This window comes from Engystomops pustulosus, chromosome 6 (genome assembly GCF_040894005.1).
Source record: "Engystomops pustulosus chromosome 6, aEngPut4.maternal, whole genome shotgun sequence".
In the NCBI taxonomy this organism is placed as follows: Eukaryota; Metazoa; Chordata; class Amphibia; order Anura; family Leptodactylidae; genus Engystomops; species Engystomops pustulosus.
In genome coordinates, this window is record NC_092416.1 from 28443304 (window position 1) to 28464377 (window position 21074).

General features: G+C 43.5%; 1 protein-coding gene across 8 annotated transcripts in view; it reads right to left on the reverse strand.

The window, feature by feature from the left end:
- ARHGEF10L (Rho guanine nucleotide exchange factor 10 like) overlaps positions 1 to 19037 on the reverse strand; it is a 62227-nt gene extending 43190 nt beyond the window's left edge. Inside the window, exons 1-2 of one of the 8 annotated variants that reach the window (XM_072155259.1) lie at positions 18958 to 19037; positions 2473 to 2532 (exon numbers count right to left, since the gene is read on the reverse strand). In XM_072155259.1, coding sequence (XP_072011360.1) covers positions 2473 to 2532; positions 18958 to 19003 — 106 coding nt within the window. In that variant the 5' untranslated portion in view covers positions 19004 to 19037. Of the gene's footprint in view, positions 1 to 2472; positions 2533 to 7492; positions 7691 to 15210; positions 15368 to 18749; positions 18904 to 18957 lie in introns of those variants that run through there. The other 7 variants (XM_072155267.1, XM_072155262.1, XM_072155261.1 and 4 more) reach the window with 7 other exon arrangements.
- Positions 19038 to 21074: the final 2037 nt, after the last annotated feature.

Here is a 21074-nt window from a genome sequence, read left to right on the forward strand (position 1 = left end):
CCAGTTATATAGGTCACATTACTGATCCTATGTAGAGAACAACACTGACCACATACACTCATTGACAGAGAAGAAGATGATAGAACGGAGTAAAACTTTTTATATGTGACTGTGATGATGATATGTAATCTAAAACATATAACTAAGATAATATGTCACATAAGAAGGTTTAGTGTTACAATTTATCACACATTTATAAGGCGGCAAAAAGACTACACATCACATGTAAAGAGCACAGATATTACACATCACACGTAAAGAGCACAGATATTACACATCACACACATAGAGCACAGATATTACACATCACACACATAGAGCACAGATATTACACATCACATGTAAAGAGCACAGATATTACACATCACACATGTAAAGAGCACAGATATTACACATCACATGTAAAGAGCACAGATATTACACATCACACATGTAAAGAGCACAGATATTACACATCACATGTAAAGAGCACAGATATTACACATCACACGTAAAGAGCACAGATATTACACATCACACACATAGAGCACAGATATTACACATCACACACATAGAGCACAGATATTACACATCACATGTAAAGAGCACAGATATTACACATCACACATGTAAAGAGCACAGATATTACACATCACACGTAAAGAGCACAGATATTACACATCACATGTAAAGAGCACAGATATTACACATCACACGTAAAGAGCACAGATATTACACATCACACGTAAAGAGCACAGATATTACACATCACATATAAAGAGCACAGATATTACACATCACACGTAAAGAGCACAGATATTACACATCACACGTAAAGAGCACAGATATTACACATCACACGTAAAGAGCACAGATATTACACATCACACGTAAAGAGCACAGATATTACACATCACATGTAAAGAGCACAGATATTACACGTCACACGTAAAGAGCACAGATATTACACGTCACACGTAAAGAGCACAGATATTACACATCACATGTAAAGAGCACAGATATTACACGTCACACGTAAAGAGCACAGATATTACACATCACACGTAAAGAGCACAGATATTACACATCACACGTAAAGAGCACAGATATTACACATCACACGTAAAGAGCACAGATATTACACATCACACGTAAAGAGCACAGATATTACACATCACACGTAAAGAGCACAGATATTACACATCACACGTAAAGAGCACAGATATTACACATCACACGTAAAGAGCACAGATATTACACATCACACGTAAAGAGCACAGATATTACACATCACACGTAAAGAGCACAGATATTACACATCACACGTAAAGAGCACAGATATTACACATCACACGTAAAGAGCACAGATATTACACATCACACGTAAAGAGCACAGATATTACACATCACACGTAAAGAGCACAGATATTACACATCACACGTAAAGAGCACAGATATTACACATCACACGTAAAGAGCACAGATATTACACATCACACGTAAAGAGCACAGATATTACACATCACACGTAAAGAGCACAGATATTACACATCACATGTAAAGAGCACAGATATTACACATCACACGTAAAGAGCACAGATATTACACATCACACGTAAAGAGCACAGATATTACACATCACACGTAAAGAGCACAGATATTACACATCACATGTAAAGAGCACAGATATTACACATCACACGTAAAGAGCACAGATATTACACATCACACGTAAAGAGCACAGATATTACACATCACACGTAAAGAGCACAGATATTACACATCACACGTAAAGAGCACAGATATTACACATCACACGTAAAGAGCACAGATATTACACATCACACGTAAAGAGCACAGATATTACACATCACACGTAAAGAGCACAGATATTACACATCACACGTAAAGAGCACAGATATTACACATCACACGTAAAGAGCACAGATATTACACATCACATGTAAAGAGCACAGATATTACACATCACATGTAAAGAGCACAGATATTACACATCACACGTAAAGAGCACAGATATTACACATCACACGTAAAGAGCACAGATATTACACATCACACGTAAAGAGCACAGATATTACACATCACACGTAAAGAGCACAGATATTACACATCACACGTAAAGAGCACAGATATTACACATCACACGTAAAGAGCACAGATATTACACATCACATGTAAAGAGCACAGATATTACACATCACATGTAAAGAGCACAGATATTACACATCACACGTAAAGAGCACAGATATTACACATCACATGTAAAGAGCACAGATATTACACATCACACGTAAAGAGCACAGATATTACACATCACATGTAAAGAGCACAGATATTACACATCACATTGGGGAGTACATAGGGGACACCCCTGAGGTTTAAGGGACTGTAGAAATGTTTGCAGGATGTTAGTAAGCAGCACACTCGGGGTATTAGTGAGGAGGAGGGGAAGGGATGTGTGTAGTACTGTACCTAGTGAGCGGAAGATAAACCGGGAGCTCTCTGCAGAATCCATCTTTCCTGTGCGTGGACCTGTAATACAGTGAGAGACTAAGCGCTCATTCCTCATCTCATGTAACTGCACCGCCCCGATGTCTCCACCCGTTACCTGCCTTGTGTGTGTCTGCTTTATTAACAACAAACAAGTGTCACCAGAGACTAAGACAATTACATAACATCACTCACATAACATCCACAGGTACAAGACTGAACACTCACAGTGCAATATATAATGTACACACACCTTACCCTGCCGAGCTATACTACTACCTGCTCCCTACCTGTATGCCGAGCACTACTACTACTACCTGCTGCCTACCTGTATGCCGAGCACTACTACTATTACATGCTCCCTACCTGTATGCCGAGCACTACTACTACTACCTGCTGCCTACCTGTATGCCGAGCACTACTACTATTACATGCTCCCTACCTGTATGCCGAGCACTACTACTACTACCTGCTGCCTACCTGTATGCCGAGCACTACTACTATTACATGCTCCCTACCTGTATGCCGAGCACTACTACTACCTGCTCCCTACCTGTATGCTGAGCACTACTACTACTACCTGCATGCTGAGCACTACTACTACTACTACCTGCTCCCTACCTGTATGCCAAACACTACTACTATTACCTGCTCCCTACCTGTAGGCCAAACACTAATACTACTACCTGCTCCCTACCTGTATGCTGAGCACTACTACTCCTACACTGCCCAGTACTGTTGCTCATGTCCTGTATACTGGGTGTAATACTCAATGTCGGTCATTATCCTGTATATATGGACAGTGCACAGTACCACTTCTCCTGTCCTGTATATATATTGGGACAGTGCACAGTACCACTGCTCCTGTTCTGTATATATATGGACAGTGCACAGTACCACTTCTCCTGGCCTGTATATATATGGACAGTGCACAGTACCACTTCTCCTGTCCTGTATATATATATGGACAGTGCACAGTACCACTTCTCCTGTCCTGTATATATATATATATATGGACAGTGCACAGTACCACTTCTCCTGTCCTGTATATATATGGGCAGTGCACAGTACCACGTCTCCTGTCCTGTATATAAATGGACAGTGCACAGTACCACTTCTCCTGTCCTGTATATATATGGACAGTGCACAGTACCACTTCTCCTGTCCTGTATATATATGGATAGTGCACAGTACCACTTCTCCTGTCCTGTATATATATGGACAGTGCACAGTACCACTTCTCCTGTCCTGTATATATATGTACAGTGCACAGTACCACTTCTCCTGTCCTGTATATATATGGGCAGTGCACAGTACCACGTCTCCTGTCCTGTATATAAATGGACAGTGCACAGTACCACTTCTCCTGTCCTGTATATATATGGACAGTGCACAGTACCACTTCTCCTGTCCTGTATATATATGGATAGTGCACAGTACCACTTCTCCTGTCCTGTATATATATGGACAGTGCACAGTACCACTTCTCCTGTCCTGTATATATATGTACAGTGCACAGTACCACTTCTCCTGTCCTGTATATATATGTACAGTGCACAGTACCACTTCTCCTGTCCTGTATATATGGACAGTGCACAGTACCACTTCTCCTGTCCTGTATATATATGGACAGTGCACAGTACCACTTCTCCTGTCCTGTATATATATGGATAGTGCACAGTACCACTTCTCCTGTCCTGTATATATATATGGACAGTGCACAGTACCACTTCTCCTGTCCTGTATATATATGGGCAGTGCACAGTACCACTTCTCCTGTCCTGTATATATATATATGGGCAGTGCACAGTACCACTTCTCCTGTCCTGTATATATATGGACAGTGCACAGTACCACTTCTCCTGTCCTGTATATATAAGGACAGTGCACAGTAACACTTCTCCTGTCCTGTGTATATATATATGGACAGTGCACAGTATCACTTCTCCTGTCCTGTATATATATGGACAGTGCACAGTACCACTTCTCCTGTCCTGTATATATATTGACAGTGCACAGTACCACTTCTCCTGTCCTGTATATATATGGATAGTGCACAGTACCACTTCTCCTGTCCTGTATATATATTGACAGTGCACAGTACCACTTCTCCCGTCCTGTATATATATGGACAGTGCACAGTACCACTTCTCCTGTATATATATGGACAGTGCACAGTACAACTTCTCCTGTCCTGTATATATATTTATATATATGGACAGTGCACAGTACCACTTCTCCTGTCCTGTATATATATGGACAGTGCACAGTACCACTTCTCCTGTCCTGTATATATATATATATGGACAGTGCACAGTACCACTTCTCCTGTCCTGTATATATATATGGACAGTGCACAGTACCACTTCTCAATGTTACTATGAGGCTACAGCGCCTTCCATAGTGTAAAAGCCAGAGACGTGACTTTCTTGCCATATTATATCATGAACTTTTTAGTAGGGAACAAACACGTGCATATCTAAGTATATTCCTGGAGAAGGGGAAGTAATATTCAAAGTACAGGACAGCACGGCACTATCGGCAAAAATGAAATGAGTCAAGATGGAAAATTCTTCTTTAAAGTGTTTAAACGCGTTCAAAACGCCACATGTTGCATCACCCTTAGCCGGTGGCACACGTGGCATTTTGAACCCATTTTTTGGCCGTTTTTACGCAGTTTGTTATAAATGCATTAGTTTAAAAAAAAAATGTTTTAATTAAGATAATTGGCAAAACCGGTCAAAAACTGATGCGTTTTCAAAAACCACAGGTGGTTTTCAAAAACGCATACGTTTTTTAACAAACTGCTTAAAAAACGGCCCAAAAACGGGTTCCAAGCGCCACCGGCCTAAAATATACAGATGAACGTGTCAAAATGAATTGAAAGTAAAGATTTAAAAAAATTCCAATGTGTAGTAAAAGAGGATGGGTCTCTGTTCATATCCCCCCAGGGAGTTTTAAGCTTGTTTTTCAGGAGTTGTTCAGATGGTTTGAACACATTTCAGAGTCTTGAAGTAATGTGATAAAATAAGTTACTGCAGGTCTCCTGGTTTCTATTGGGTTCTACGTCCTGGTCCCTATCGGCAAACAGATAATGACCGCTCATCCAATCTCTGGCCTCAGGAGCCAATGCGGTCTAAGTGGTCGTCTCATGTGTATCAAGAGGGACTGAAAAGGAGAGAGCAGTAGGAGTGGAGGAGATCAAAGCTTGTAGGAGATCACAGGAGTCAAAAGTTCTGAGCTGCAACCATGTGTCTTTTGCGGCGCTTTTTATTCATTGTAAGCTGCAGGTATATGAAGCAACATAAAAGTAAAGAAATAATGGTGGAATGTCCTGCAGTACTGCAGAGACACACAGGGGGGCAGCAAATCCCCTCTAACCCTTATACATAGAGCGCCTGATTGGGGCAGAGGCGAGGGGGGTGGGGGGGCATAAAACAGATGGAATTATTGGCAGGATCCAGCACTTATTGATGCCAAATAACTTCTAGAAAGTCATGAGGAAACATTACTGATTCATAACATCAAAAGATTGCTATATACTGTCACCATGAAAGCCAGTCATAACATAGGATTCCTCAATAGGGACTCCCCCCAGTGTGTGGGGAGGTGCAAAAATAACCCTAATGATCATAGTCACTGGCACATACAATCTACACAACCTATCCCCAGAGTGAGGGTGCGTTCACACGTTGCGCTTTGAATGCATTTTCATTGCGTTTAAAATGCATTATAACAGCTCAGAAGAGGTGATTTACCTAATTACATTTCTGTTTACATTTGTTAATGCATGTGTTAACAAAACGCATCTGTTCACGGATTTTTAACACATGCACACCCCCCAGCACACCCTAAAGAGGGCGAGAGTTAATATAACAGTTCAAGATGCTAAAAGGGCAATGATAAGGTTAAAACCAGCACAGAAAACACAGGCAGTGTCACAGTCACCAAGATACAGCACCGCATCATGTTTTCTACTCCACTCACATCCAAAGCTGCAGCTGTCACTGACAAGACTCTCCTGCAGGTTCAGAATCAGTGACCACAACAGGGGCAATTTATTAAATGAGGTTGTTCCTGAAAAAGCTACGTGTTATGATATCCCAATTTCCAATGATCCAACTTCTGCATGATAGCAAATACTAAGGGCGCGTTCACACGTTGCATTTTGACCTGCTTTTTTATTGCGTTTGAAACACATTACAACAGCTGAGGAGAGGTGATTTGCCCAATTATATCACTGGTAACATTTCCATTTACAAAACGCATTACGTAAACATTATGTTAACGCATGTGTTTTGTTAACGCCTGTGTTAACATTGTGTTAATTGAGTTAACATTTGCATTTTGTTAATGCTTTGCTAATGTTGCGTTTTCACTGCGTTTTGTAAGCGCAAATGTTGACAGTAATGTAATTAGTCAAATCACCTCTCCTCAGCTGATAAAATGCGTCTCAAAACGCAATGAAAACACAACCAAAACGCACCGTGTGACCGCACCCTAAACAAATCAAATGTGGAGTAAATCGTATATTTTGGCAGTGGAAATGGAAACCAGTTTCACTTCCCAGTTCCTCATGGTAGTATAAGAGGAGCACAATCGTGTCCTCTATGCAGGAACGTGACAGTGGAGGTGATGAATGTTAGCTATAAATAACCCAGTGAATCATGGGATTCCATGGACATTATTATCCCACTGTTCAGACTTGTTTTTTTACCGTCCTGAGCAGCTGCAAGTAAAAAAATAAAACTACCTTCTCCTGGTAGATCAACCTACACAGCACCTGCAGCACAAACATTGGGGCTCATTTACTAAGGGTCCGCACGTCGGGTTTCCCGACAATTTCCATGTTGCGCCGTATTTAACAGGGGTTTTTGGATAATCGGATTTTGTCACAAGGGCGACGACTTTTGGGCGACGCAAATTGAGGGGGCCTGGCCGCCAGACAATGAATTTGGACTACGCACAGGATTGCAAATTGTGTTGCAAGAAACTCACTTACAAGCACCAGGAAGAAGAAGGTGAACACCGGTGGACCTCAGCGGGGAAGTGAGGGCGCGTTCATCGGACCGTCCAGATCGGGGATCGCGATAGGACCGGGTAAGAAAATGTGCCCCATTGTGTTCTGCAGGAATTTGCAAATCCATGGTGGAATGTGGAGTATTCGCTGTCACTAAATTGTCACGCAACACTTTAGTAAATTTGGGCGGAGCGACCCTGTAATGATACACATATGGCATTACTAAGCAGAACTCATAGACCATATTACTAACATGATATACAGGCAGGGGGCGGGGCTGTGACTACCTCTCACACATGATATACAGGCAGGGGGCGGGGCTGTGACTACCTCTCACACATGATATACAGGCAGGGGGCGGTGCTGTGACTACCTCTCACACATGATGTACAGGCAGGGGGCGGGGTTGTGACTACCTCACACAGGATATACAGGCAGGGGGCGGGGCTGTGACTACCTCTCACACAGGATATACAGGCAGGGGGCGGGGCTGTGACTACCTCTCACACATGATATATAGGCAGGGGGAGGAGCTATGACTACCTCTCACACATGATATACAGGCAGGGGGCAGGGCTGTGACTACCTCTCACACATGATATATAGGCAGGGGGAGGAGCTATGACTACCTCTTACACATGATATACAGAAAGTTGTGCAGGTGACGCCAGTAAAAAGTCAGCAGCTGTAAGTTTGGGTGAAGTTAGGCTTTAATAAATAAACAAAAGAGTCAGGTAAATGGTTATAGGCATTTGCCTCCAGGAAAACCATCTGTTTCCAGCCCGTATTATATTGGAGACACACCTATTAGTCACATCCCTGTCCAGGTTTTCTAGATTTCTGAATGACAGACCAGATAATCCTCCATATATCGCTGGTGTCCAAAATTCTGATCACTATCCCCTTTACATGACGTTGTTGCCCTAATGAGGGTTCTGCAATTTAGACAATCCTTACATTGAACAAAATATTATAAATGAACATGAACTCAAAATAAATGAAAAATGTCAAAGAACATTAAATGTCCAACCTGTAGATATGCCCCGACCCACCCAGACAATTCTGCATTCCTGAAGTTATACTGCCTGTCATATAGCTGTAGAATAATTATAACCAAACACAACCAGCACAGGACTACTGCCTGCAACAATGTAACAGAGCACAGGACTACTGCCTGCAACAGTGTAACAGAGCACAGGACTACTGCCTGCAACAGTGTAACAGAGCACAGGACTACTGCCTGGAACAATGTAACAGAGCACAGGACTACTGCCTGCAACAGTGTAACAGAGGACAGGACTACTGCCTGCAACAGTGCAACAGAGCACAGGACTACTGCCTGCAACAGTGCAACAAAGCACAGGACTACTGCCTGCAACAGTGCAACAGAGCACAGGACTACTGCCTGCAACAATGTAACAGAGCACAGGACTACTGCCTGCAACAGTGTAACAGAGCACAGGACTACTGCCTGCAACAGTGCAACAGAGCACAGGACTACTGCCTGCAACAGTGCAACAAAGCACAGGACTACTGCCTGCAACAGTGTAACAGAGCACAGGACTACTGCCTGCAACAGTGTAACAGAGCACAGGACTACTGCCTGCAACAGTGTAACAGAGCACAGGACTACTGCCTGCAACAATGTAACAGAGCACAGGACTACTGCCTGCAACAATGTAACAGAGCACAGGACTACTGCCTGCAACAATGTAACAGAGCACAGGACTACTGCCAGCAACAATGTAACAGAGCACAGGACTACTGCCTGCAACAGTGTAACAGAGCACAGGACTACTGCCTGCAACAATGTAACAGAGCACAGGACTACTGCCTGCAACAATGTAACAGAGCACAGGACTACTGCCTGCAACAGTGTAACAGAGCACAGGACTACTGCCTGCAACAGTGTAACAGAGCACAGGACTACTGCCTGCAACAGTGTAACAGAGCACAGGACTACTGCCTGCAACAGTGTAACAGAGCACAGGACTACTGCCTGCAACAGTGTAACAGAGCACAGGACTACAGCCTGCAACAGTGTAACAGAGCACAGGACTACTGCCTGCAACAGTGTAACAGAGCACAGGACTACTGCCTGCAACAGTGTAACAGAGCACAGGACTACTGCCTGCAACAGTGTAACAGAGCACAGGACTACTGCCTGCAACAGTGTAACAGAGCACAGGACTACTGCCTGCAACAATGTAACAGAGCACAGGACTACTGCCTGCAACAGTGTAACAGAGCACAGGACTACTGCCTGCAACAGTGTAACAGAGCACAGGACTACAGCCTGCAACAGTGTAACAGAGCACAGGACTACTGCCTGCAACAGTGTAACAGAGCACAGGACTACTGCCTGCAACAGTGTAACAGAGCACAGGACTACTGCCTGCAACAGTGTAACAGAGCACAGGACTACTGCCTGCAACAATGTAACAGAGCACAGGACTACTACCTGCAACAGTGTAACAGAGCACAGGACTACAGCCTGCAACAGTGTAACAGAGCACAGGACTACTGCCTGCAACAGTGTAACAGAGCACAGGACTACTGCCTGCAACAGTGTAACAGAGCACAGGACTACTGCCTGCAACAGTGTAACAGAGCACAGGACTACAGCCTGCAACAGTGTAACAGAGCACAGGACTACTGCCTGCAACAGTGTAACAGAGCACAGGACTACTGCCTGCAACAGTGTAACAGAGCACAGGACTACTGCCTGCAACAGTGTAACAGAGCACAGGACTACTGCCTGCAACAGAGTAACAGAGCACAGGACTACTGCCTGCAACAGTGTAACAGAGCACAGGACTACTGCCTGCAACAGTGTAACAGAGCACAGGACTACTGCCTGCAACAATGTAACAGAGCACAGGACTACTGCCTGCAACAGTGTAACAGAGCACAGGACTACTGCCTGCAACAGTGTAACAGAGCACAGGACTACTGCCTGCAACAGTGTAACAGAGCACAGGACTACTGCCTGCAACAATGTAACAGAGCACAGGACTACTACCTGCAACAGTGTAACAGAGCACAGGACTACAGCCTGCAACAATGTAACAGAGCACAGGACTACTACCTGCAACAGTGTAACAGAGCACAGGACTACTACCTGCAACAGTGTAACAGAGCACAGGACTACAGCCTGCAACAGTGTAACAGAGCACAGGACTACTACCTGCAACAGTGTAACAGAGCACAGGACTACTACCTGCAACAGTGTAACAGAGCACAGGACTACTACCTGCAACAGTGTAACAGAGCACAGGACTACTACCTGCAACAGTGTAACAGAGCACAGCACTACTGCCTGCAACAATGTAACAGAGCACAGCACTACTGCCTGCAACAATGTAACAGAGCACAGGACTACTACCTGCAACAATGTAACAGAGCACAGGACTACTGCCTGCAACAATGTAACAGAGCACAGGACTACTGCCTGCAACAATGTAACAGAGCACAGGACTACTGCCAGCAACAATATAACAGAGCACAGGACTACTGCCTGCAACAGTGTAACAGAGCACAGGACTACAGCCTGCAACAGTGTAACAGAGCACAGGACTACTGCCTGCAACAATGTACCCGAGCACAGGACTACTGCCTGCAACAATGTAACAGAGCACAGGACTACTACCTGCAACAGTGTAACAGAGCACAGGACTACTGCCAGCAACAATGTAACAGAGCACAGGACTACTGCCAGCAACAATGTAACAGAGCACAGGACTACTGCCAGCAACAATGTAACAGAGCACAGGACTACTGCCAGCAACAATGTAACAGAGCACAGGACTACTGCCTGGTACTGTGCACTGTCCATATATATACAGAATAAGAGAAGTGGTACTGTGCAGTAGAAGATCTATGTAGCCGGTATTGTTACGTCTAGTTCTTACATCTATTAATATTCCTTGTACAGTGACATCACCCGGTCATACTGCTCTGTCATAGGTGTCTGTGTCTATCACCCAGTTAGACATGGCGTATAACATGCATGGTGTTCCCTGCCCCCTCCTGACTCAGGGTTAATGCTGCATTGGGTAATGTAACACTCTCTGGGTGGAGGAGAGACTAGTAATCTGCGCTGCTCGCCCAGCCAGTTACTGACTAACTTTCTAAATCGGGAAACATTCTGTGATAGACTATGGATGGAAAGTATCAGCTAGTTTCATGTCAGACTAGCCCTTCTACCTCACCACTGACTGTGTAGGTGACATTATTTATAAACTTATAAGAAGTAGAGAGTTGATGGGGATATTGATGGAAAGTCCCACATGATGCAGCACGGATGCAGCTCAAAATATAGGACATGGCAGTCAGTCTACTTCAGGTTCCCATTAATTTCGGCCTTTGGGAAATACATCATGTGAATGAGGTCCTGGCAGATCTATAACATACATATTACTCCCTGCCTGGTCTTTCGGGCTTAATTTATATTGTTTGTGTATGCAGGGGATGAGACTTACCGGCCCACAGCTTAGGGAACCTGGCTTTACCGCCGTGCGTTTTCTTTGGGGTGGTCATGGTGGTCCTTCGACTCACTTAAACTTTAGTGCTGGACTATTCAGCCTATACATGCCTGACCATGTCATACCTGACCTCCATGACAACAGTGTCTATGTATACACATGTAAGCTCATGTATCAGTCACCTATACACAAACGTAGAGACTGCGACCATGGAAGGCAAGTAAAACCTGTCTCCACAAACAGGATATAAAACATTTATATTTACCTACACGGAGAAGATATCTGGACCCCTCCTGGGTCTCTTATTTCAGATTGGATCTTTCTCTACCTGTGGAGATCTCTTACCCCAGGTTGTGTGTGAGACTTGTGCGTTATACATGTGCCTTGTACAGTCAGGTATTATTCATCTTACACACCTGCTCTTTTATGTGTAACATCCTTGGGACTGAATGGTTTCCATGTAAATCATTTACAGGATTCCCCTGGAACTTATTATCAGGAATCTCTCTGTAATGTAGCAGCGCCCTGCCAGGTCCAGATAGATCCACATTTAGAACAAAATACATAATGTCCCTATAAGAACCAAGTCAGCAAGTTTGTGGCCCCTAAACCACTGCCAGGTCTTAAAAGGGTTGTCCACATTCAGCAAATAATTCATAGTGTACGTGTAATGAATACAATTTTCCAATAAACTTTTTGCAGAATATCTCAAGGTATTCTCAAATCTCTCCATTTTGCCATCTGTGGAGGGAGGTCAGGGGACCACAGTTGCCGGGAGGATGATCATCCATTTATCACATATCCTAAGGCGTCCCGGTGGCCAGACATGGCCATGTCTCGTTGTTAGGGGTGTCCATTTGGTGGATTGGTGGCCAATTCAGCATTTCTGTCCAGGTCAAATGGCCAAACCAGAAACTGAATGTGGGGTCCGCTCATCTCTCATCATCAATAGTTAAGATGGGAATAGCCCTGAAATCTTTCAATAAATCTATGGGCACACAACAAGAGACTCCAAGACTGATCTCTGCCAACCTAAAGTTTAGGATCCAAAACTCAATCACTGACCATGAATCTCTGTGTAGCCCTTACATGTATATTTTACACATGTATATTTAGCTATGATAAGGAGATATCAACACAATTATGAAGATCTCCAATACCAGTCATCTCCAGATTATAGGACATATAATTATGACTAATTATTGGCTGTCTAAACTTAGCCTCCCAGTTGTTAATTTACTTAATATATTTCCAGGGAGAATAACAGAGGCTTGTAACCAGCAGAGTTGTACTGTAGGAAAAGGTGCTCTTATGGTCCTCATTTATACTCAGTAATGTAGAGGATCTGATAATCCTGAACTTCATCATTGGGGTTTTCTGTAATCTGTAAGATTAAAGTTATTTTCTTAGTAAATATCCATCTTGTGCTGCATTCTCCACTATAGGAGCTATGTGACAAGTCAGGGGACTTTTGGTCCCCTGTTCTGTAGATTGTGAAGGGACATTGGGGTCACATCCTAACCAATCAGACAAAAGGTCAGAATCCCGTTTGTCAGTGCTACTAGTCAGAGGCAAGGTGCTCCATCCATTGTGTAGTGGCCATTAACTCTTACTGCAACCTTTGCTCTCATTCATTCTCAGCCAAAGTGCAGTAACACGGGACCATTAATACACAACACACAGATATGTCTGCTCCGTGCAGCCCCCAAATATAATCCATTATTTTTAGTCTATATATAGGAATTTTGAAATACAACCCTAATGTAATAATAGGCACCTGGTTCATTGTAAGTGAATTCATGATCAAAGGATTGTGATATCATTTAGGATTTTGCATGAAAAATTTTCTGCAATTCCCAATGTCTTTGATGATAATAATATATATCTAAGGGCTAAAGCACAAAGCAATATCGGGTCCATGGATGACACACTTACCGCGTCCTGTTTCACGGACAGAGTAAGGGACACTGTGGATCATAGAGATATATGATGCATGGAGTCCCTGCTGCAAAACAGCAACAGTGATTGGAGAGGGGAAGCAGGGACTCCTTTCATTATATAAAATATAATAATAATTTCTTTATTTATATAGCGCACACAGATTACGCAGCGCTGCACAGTTTTTGCCAAACCAGTCCCTGTCCCCAATGGGGCTCACAATCTAATCTACCTACTAGTATGTTTTGGAGTGTGGGATGAAACCCATTCAAACACGGAGAGAACATACAAACTCTTTGTCGATGATGACCCTGGGACTTGAACCCAGGACCACAGCGCTGCAAGACTGTAATGCTAATCATTAAGCCACTGTGCTGCCCTACTATGAATCCCGTCCTCTGTACTATGGATGGTCTGAATCATGCACCGACCACAGAGAACACAGAATTATCTATGGCACCAGTGTCTGTAGTGGTCCCAGGAGCTGTGGTCCCTCAGGTTTTCCCTTAACAACCAATCATATAACCGCTTTCATTTGCTAACCTGCCACACAGTAAATAAAGTCTGGAATCTGATTGGCTGACATAGGTCTCCGCATAGGAAATCAGCGTCTGTGCCTCCGATCAAGCAACTTCAATCATATCCAACTAAAACAGAAACTGAATGTTTTACATAAAATTGGATAATTTCAATAAAACCAACGAAATACAGTCACATGTTTCTAATATCCTCCTCCTCCCCCCATGATCAAGTCTCTTATAGTCCAGTAGCATCAGTGTCCCATACACGCAGTCCTATTATAGGGATCTCTATAAAACCGCAACAAAACTGATGTTGTAAAAACCGCTACGTGTAGTGACCTGGGGGGCAGCCGCGGTGTTATATACAGAACTATTACATATCATAGGTCACATGATCACTAAATAATAGGTTAATCTCACAGTAGAGTCTGGGTGACGCAGAGGCACATAGCGATATCTCTGGTATATCCTCCTCTGTGTGATACTAGACCAGAGCCGGCTATGTGCAGAGCACTTTACCTATCTGCAGCTGCTCACAACTCAACACAAAGAGACTGCAAGCAGAACAATGCTCCGCAGCTCCGCACAGCATGCAACCAAGGGGCTTTTTCCATCCCTTGTCCTGACTATTGTATAGCAGGACCCCCGTTACTAGGATACGAAGCCCCCTCTATTGTAGCATGGGATGGGATTCATGGGGGAGAAGCTTATTGAAGGGAAAGCCTGATAGCAAAAGACAAACCAATTGGCCACTTACCCACCTCAACCTTTGTTATATCCAGCCCCGGCTCTACCGTTGCCCATACTGTTCCATGATTCTGTGTGCGCCTGGTGTGAGCTCCGCACCTGCCAGTGTCAGCCACCGAGCATGCCCGCCCTGTGCCACCCTCCTGCCCGAGCCCGATCAATGACAGCAAGACGGCCCCTCTTCTATTCTCAGCATTCAGGGTGACCAATCACACCGCCCAGACACCCGGCCCACACGTCCAGGGGCTGCCTGCAAATATCCACAGCTCAGGTTCCCCGGCCAGACGTCAGCATTACAGTCCTCCTGTCTCTGTCCCAAGCTCCACTCATTATACCAGCTGTTTCACATCTCAGGGGACAGTCCATGATGGGGGAAGAAGTGCTGCCCGACTCTCTAGGGAAGATATCACATATATACAGGGGAAGCGGTACTGTGTACTGTACCTATATATACAGGACAGGAGAAGTGGTACTGTGTACTGTACCTATGTATACAGGACAGGAGAAGTGGTACTGTGCACTGTCCATATATATACAGGACAGGAGAAGTGGTACTGTGCACTGTCCATATATATACAGGACAGGAGAAGTGGTACTGTGCACTGTCCATATATATACAGGACAGGAGAAGTGGTACTGTGCACTGTCCATATATATACAGGACAGGAGAAGTGGTACTGTGCACTGTCCATATATATACAGGACAGGAGAAGTGGTACTGTGCACTGTCCATATATATACAGGACAGGAGAAGTGGTACTGTGCACTGTCCATATATATACAGGACAGGAGAAGTGGTACTGTGCACTGTCCATATATATACAGCACAGGAGAAGTGATACTGTGCACTGTCCTTATATATATACAGGACAGGAGAAGTGGTACTGTGCACTGTCCTTATATATATACAGGACAGGAGAAGTGGTACTGTGCACTGTCCTTATATATATACAGGACAGGAGAAGTGGTACTGTGCACTGTCCATATATATACAGGACAGGAGAAGTGGTACTGTGCACTGTCCATATATATACAGGACAGGAGAAGTGGTACTGTGCACTGTCCATATATATACAGGACAGGAGAAGTGGTACTGTGCGCTGTACATATATATACAGGACAGGAGAAGTGGTACTGTGCACTGCCCATATATATACAGGACAGGAGAAGTGGTACTGTGCACTGTCCATATATATATACAGGACAGGAGAAGTGGTACTGTGCACTGTCCATATATATACAGGACAGGAGAAGTGGTACTGTGCACTGTCCCCATATACAGGACAGGAGAAGTGGTACTGTGCACTGTCCATATATATATATACAGGACAGGAGAAGTGGTACTGTGCACTGTCCCCATATACAGGACAGGAGAAGTGGTACTGTGCACTGTCCATATATATATATACAGGACAGGAGAAGTGGTACTGTGCACTTCCCATATATATACAGGACAGGAGAAGTGGTACTGTGCACTGTCCATATATATATATACAGGACAGGAGAAGTGGTACTGTGCACTGTCCATATATATATATACAGGACAGGAGAAGTGGTACTGTGCACTGTCCATATATATACAGGACAGGAGAAGTGGTACTGTGCACTGTCCATATATATACAGCACAGGAGAAGTGGTACTGTGCACTGCCCATATATATACAGGACAGGAGAAGTGGTACTATGCACTGTCCATATATATACAGGACAGGAGAAGTAGTACTGTGCACTGTCCATATATATATACAGGACAGGAGAAGTGGTACTGTGCACTGTCCATATATATACAGAACAGGAGAAGTGGTACTGTGCACTGTCCATATATATATACAGGACAGGAGAAGTGGTACTGTGTACTGTTCATATATATATACAGGACAGGAGAAGTGGTACTGTGCACTGCCCATATATATACAGGACAGGAGAAGTGGTACTGTGCACTGTCCATATATATACAGGACAGGAGAAGTGGTACTGTGCACTATCCATATATATACAGGACAGGAGAAGTGGTACTGTGCACTGTCCATATATATACAGGACAGGAGAAGTGGTACTGTGCACTGTCCATATATATACAGGACAGGAGAAGTGGTACTGTGCACTGTCCATATATATACAGGACAGGAGAAGTGGTACTGTGCACTGTTCATATATATATACAGGACAGGAGAAGTGGTACTGTGCACTGTCCATATATATATATATATATATATACAGGACAGGAGAAGTGGTACTGTGCACTGTCCATATATATACAGGACAGGAGAAGTGGTACTGTGCACTGTCCATATATATACAGGACAGGAGAAGTGGTACTGTGCACTGTCCATATATATACAGGACAGGAGAAGTGGTACTGTGCACTGTCCATATATATACAGGACAGGAGAAGTGGTACTGTGCACTGTCCATATATATACAGGACAGGAGAAGTGGTACTGTGCACTGTCCATATATATATACAGGACAGGAGAAGTGGTATTGTGCACTGTCCATATATATACAGGACAGGAGAAGTGGTACTGTGCACTGTACATATATATACAGGACAGGAGAAGTGGTACTGTACACTGTCCATATATATACAGGACAGGAGAAGTGGTACTGCGCACTGTCCATATATACAGGACAGGAGAAGTGGTACTGTGCACTGTCCATATATATACAGGACAGGAGAAGTGGTACTGTGCACTGTCCATATATATACAGGACAGGAGAAGTGGTACTGTGCACTGTCCATATATATACAGGACAGGAGAAGTGGTACTGTGCACTGTCCATATATATATACAGGACAGGAGAAGTGGTACTGTGCACTGTCCATATATATATATATACAGGACAGGAGAAGTGGTACTGTGCACTGTCCATATATATACAGGACAGGAGAAGTGGTACTGTGCACTGTCCATATATATACAGGACAGGAGAAGTGGTACTGTGCACTGTCCATATATACAGGACAGGAGAAGTGGTACTGTGCACTGTCCATATATATACATGATAGGAGAAGTGGTACTGTGCACTGTCCATATATATACAGGACAGGAGAAGTGGTACTGTGCACTGTCCATAGATATACAGGTCAGAAGAAGTGGTACTGTGCACTGTCCATATATATACAGGACAGGAGAAGTGGTACTGTGCACTGTCCATATATATACAGGACAGGAGAAGTGGTACTGTGCACTGTCCATATATACAGGACAGGAGAAGTGGTACTGTGCACTGCCCATATATATACAGGACAGGAGAAGTAGTGCTGTGCACTGTCCATATATATACAGGACAGGAGAAGTGGTACTGTGCACTGTCCATATATATACAGGACAGGAGAAGTGGTACTGTGCACTGTCCATATATATACAGGACAGGAGAAGTGGTACTGTGCACTGTCCATATATACAGGACAGGAGAAGTGGTACTGTGCACTGTCCATATATATACAGGACAGGAGAAGTGGTAGATGAAGCAACAATCCCAATACAAAATACCAGAATAATAGGCAGACATATTTCCTGTTTTTATCTGTGAAAGTTGAGTTACCTATCAGTGACCACCCAGCAGATTGTTACGTCCGCTCACTCTGCTGTCGCCCCTTACTCACAGTCCTGGAGTATATCCCCTTGTGGTTCAAGATCTGCTACACGGTTTCGATGCTGTGTGAACCAATGGTCCTCAATCACATAACAACTTCCTGACTGTATAGAGGACAAGATGAGACAGGAACTGACAGCCCAGCTACTGTCATCACCTGAGCTGCTGGAAAAGAGGCGGATCTCCGCTGTGAGAAGGTTCATAGAATTTACTCATCTTGGCAACACGAATTGGTTACGAAACCCTGAAACAGAAAAAAACAATAGTACAAGGAAATATCAACACATGGTAATGAGGCAGAGTGACAGTCATGTGAAATCCAATAATAATATGATCCAGGGTGCCCCTCTGCTGCCATTACTGCTCGAACACTTACACGTCTGGTACAGAGATCATAATATGTCCTATGTGAATGGAGCACTGACAACCATTCCTGACAAAACTATGGAGTAATTTTTGACAGGTATTCCCGATGGAGTGGATGCTGTAGGCCTGATCACTGCTGTCTGTAACTCAGGGAAAACCAAGCTTTCCTACTCATGTCTGAGCTGAGCGTACGTATAACATCCCTTTCAACTCATGTGCAATATGTTGCTAATTTAAATATGTTGTTGCTCATATGTGTGTTTACTGTTTAATGTCACCTGGTGGTAAGCCGGCTGTGTGATTGTCTGGCAACCCAGAACATTCCAGAGGCATACTCCTAAAGTTAATAAAAGGGGTTCTGCCCTGGCTCTGGATCTTTGCTCAGAGATTGGTCTTTGTCTATCTCCATAGAGGAGTTGATTTTTAAATGTTGACATCGCAGATCAGGAGGGATAAAGAAAGAGAACCCAGCAGACTGTCTTTGTAGGGCTAAATGAGATTTCCAGCCTTAGCATTAAAGAGGAAGTCTGCACCTTAAAGCCTGCTTTAAGACACTGTAGATAGACAATAAACAGACAGAATTGGACCTGTTTTCTTGCGTGTCCCTGGCTAGTCGCTTAACATCAGTTCCAGATCCTAATCAGCCTCATACAGTGCAACCTTCTTGTTTTGTTCCTGCCAGTCCTTAAGAATGTGGTGACAGTCCTATGCAGGAGACAACTGCCATGACCATCCAGTCCCTCCCTTCCTGAACTGCTATGATACTCTGTTAGGCCCTGGTGGGCTTGTTGCACATTTACTTCAGTGGAATTTCCAAGACAGCATAAAAATGAATGGAGAGCATGTCGAGCAACATTGAAAGAACTCATTCTCTCTATCACTGGGGGCCCCAGAGACTACACATCCCATGTTCTGTGAATAAGTGTCTAGGCCCAAACCTTTAGCCAGTGTCCTGCACAAAATCACCAGCATACAACTTGCAATAAACGAGCCACATCGCAGGGGCCCATAACCTGTTGCCCAACCTTTACACACTCCCTACATTGTCTCCGACACACACCTACTCGCCTCCACCTCACAGGTCTATGGTGCTACAGAATCATCTAGTGGAAACTATTAACATTACAGGAATACATTGTAAACATCATTCCAAGTCAATAACAACATCAACATCTACGTATACAGGAACTGTACAAACATAGCTTGTAAGTGGATAGGTACACAGCCCACCTACCTAAAACAATGGAGCTCAAGTCAAATAACGATTGGAAAGATTATGATTGCAAGTACTTGTATACAGTGGGGGGAATATTACAGTAGTTATATTCTTGTACATAGGGGGAAGTATTATAGTAGTTATATTCTTGTACATAGGGGGCAGTATTATAGTAGTTATATTCTTGTACATAGGGGGCAGTATTATAGTAGTTATATTCTTGTACATAGGGGCAGTATTATAGTAGTTATATTCTTGTACATGGGGGGCAGTATTACAGTAGTTATATTCTTGTACATAGAGGGCAGTATTATAGTAGTTATATTCTTGTACATAGGGGGCAGTATTATAGTAGTTATATACTTGTACATAGGGGGCAGTATTATAGTAGTTATATTCTTGTACATAGGGGGCAGTATTACAGTAGTTATATTCTTGTACATAGGGGGCAGTATTATAGTAGTTATATTCTTGTACATAGGGGGCAGTATTATAGTAGTTATATTCTTGTACATAGGGGGCAGTATTATAGTAGTTATATCCCTTTACATAGGGGCAGTATTATAGTAGTTATATTCCTGTACATAGGGGCAGTATTATAGTAGTTATATTCTTGTACATAGGGGGGCAGTATTATAGTAGTTATATTCCTGTACATAGGGGCAGTATTATAGTAGTTATATTCTTGTACA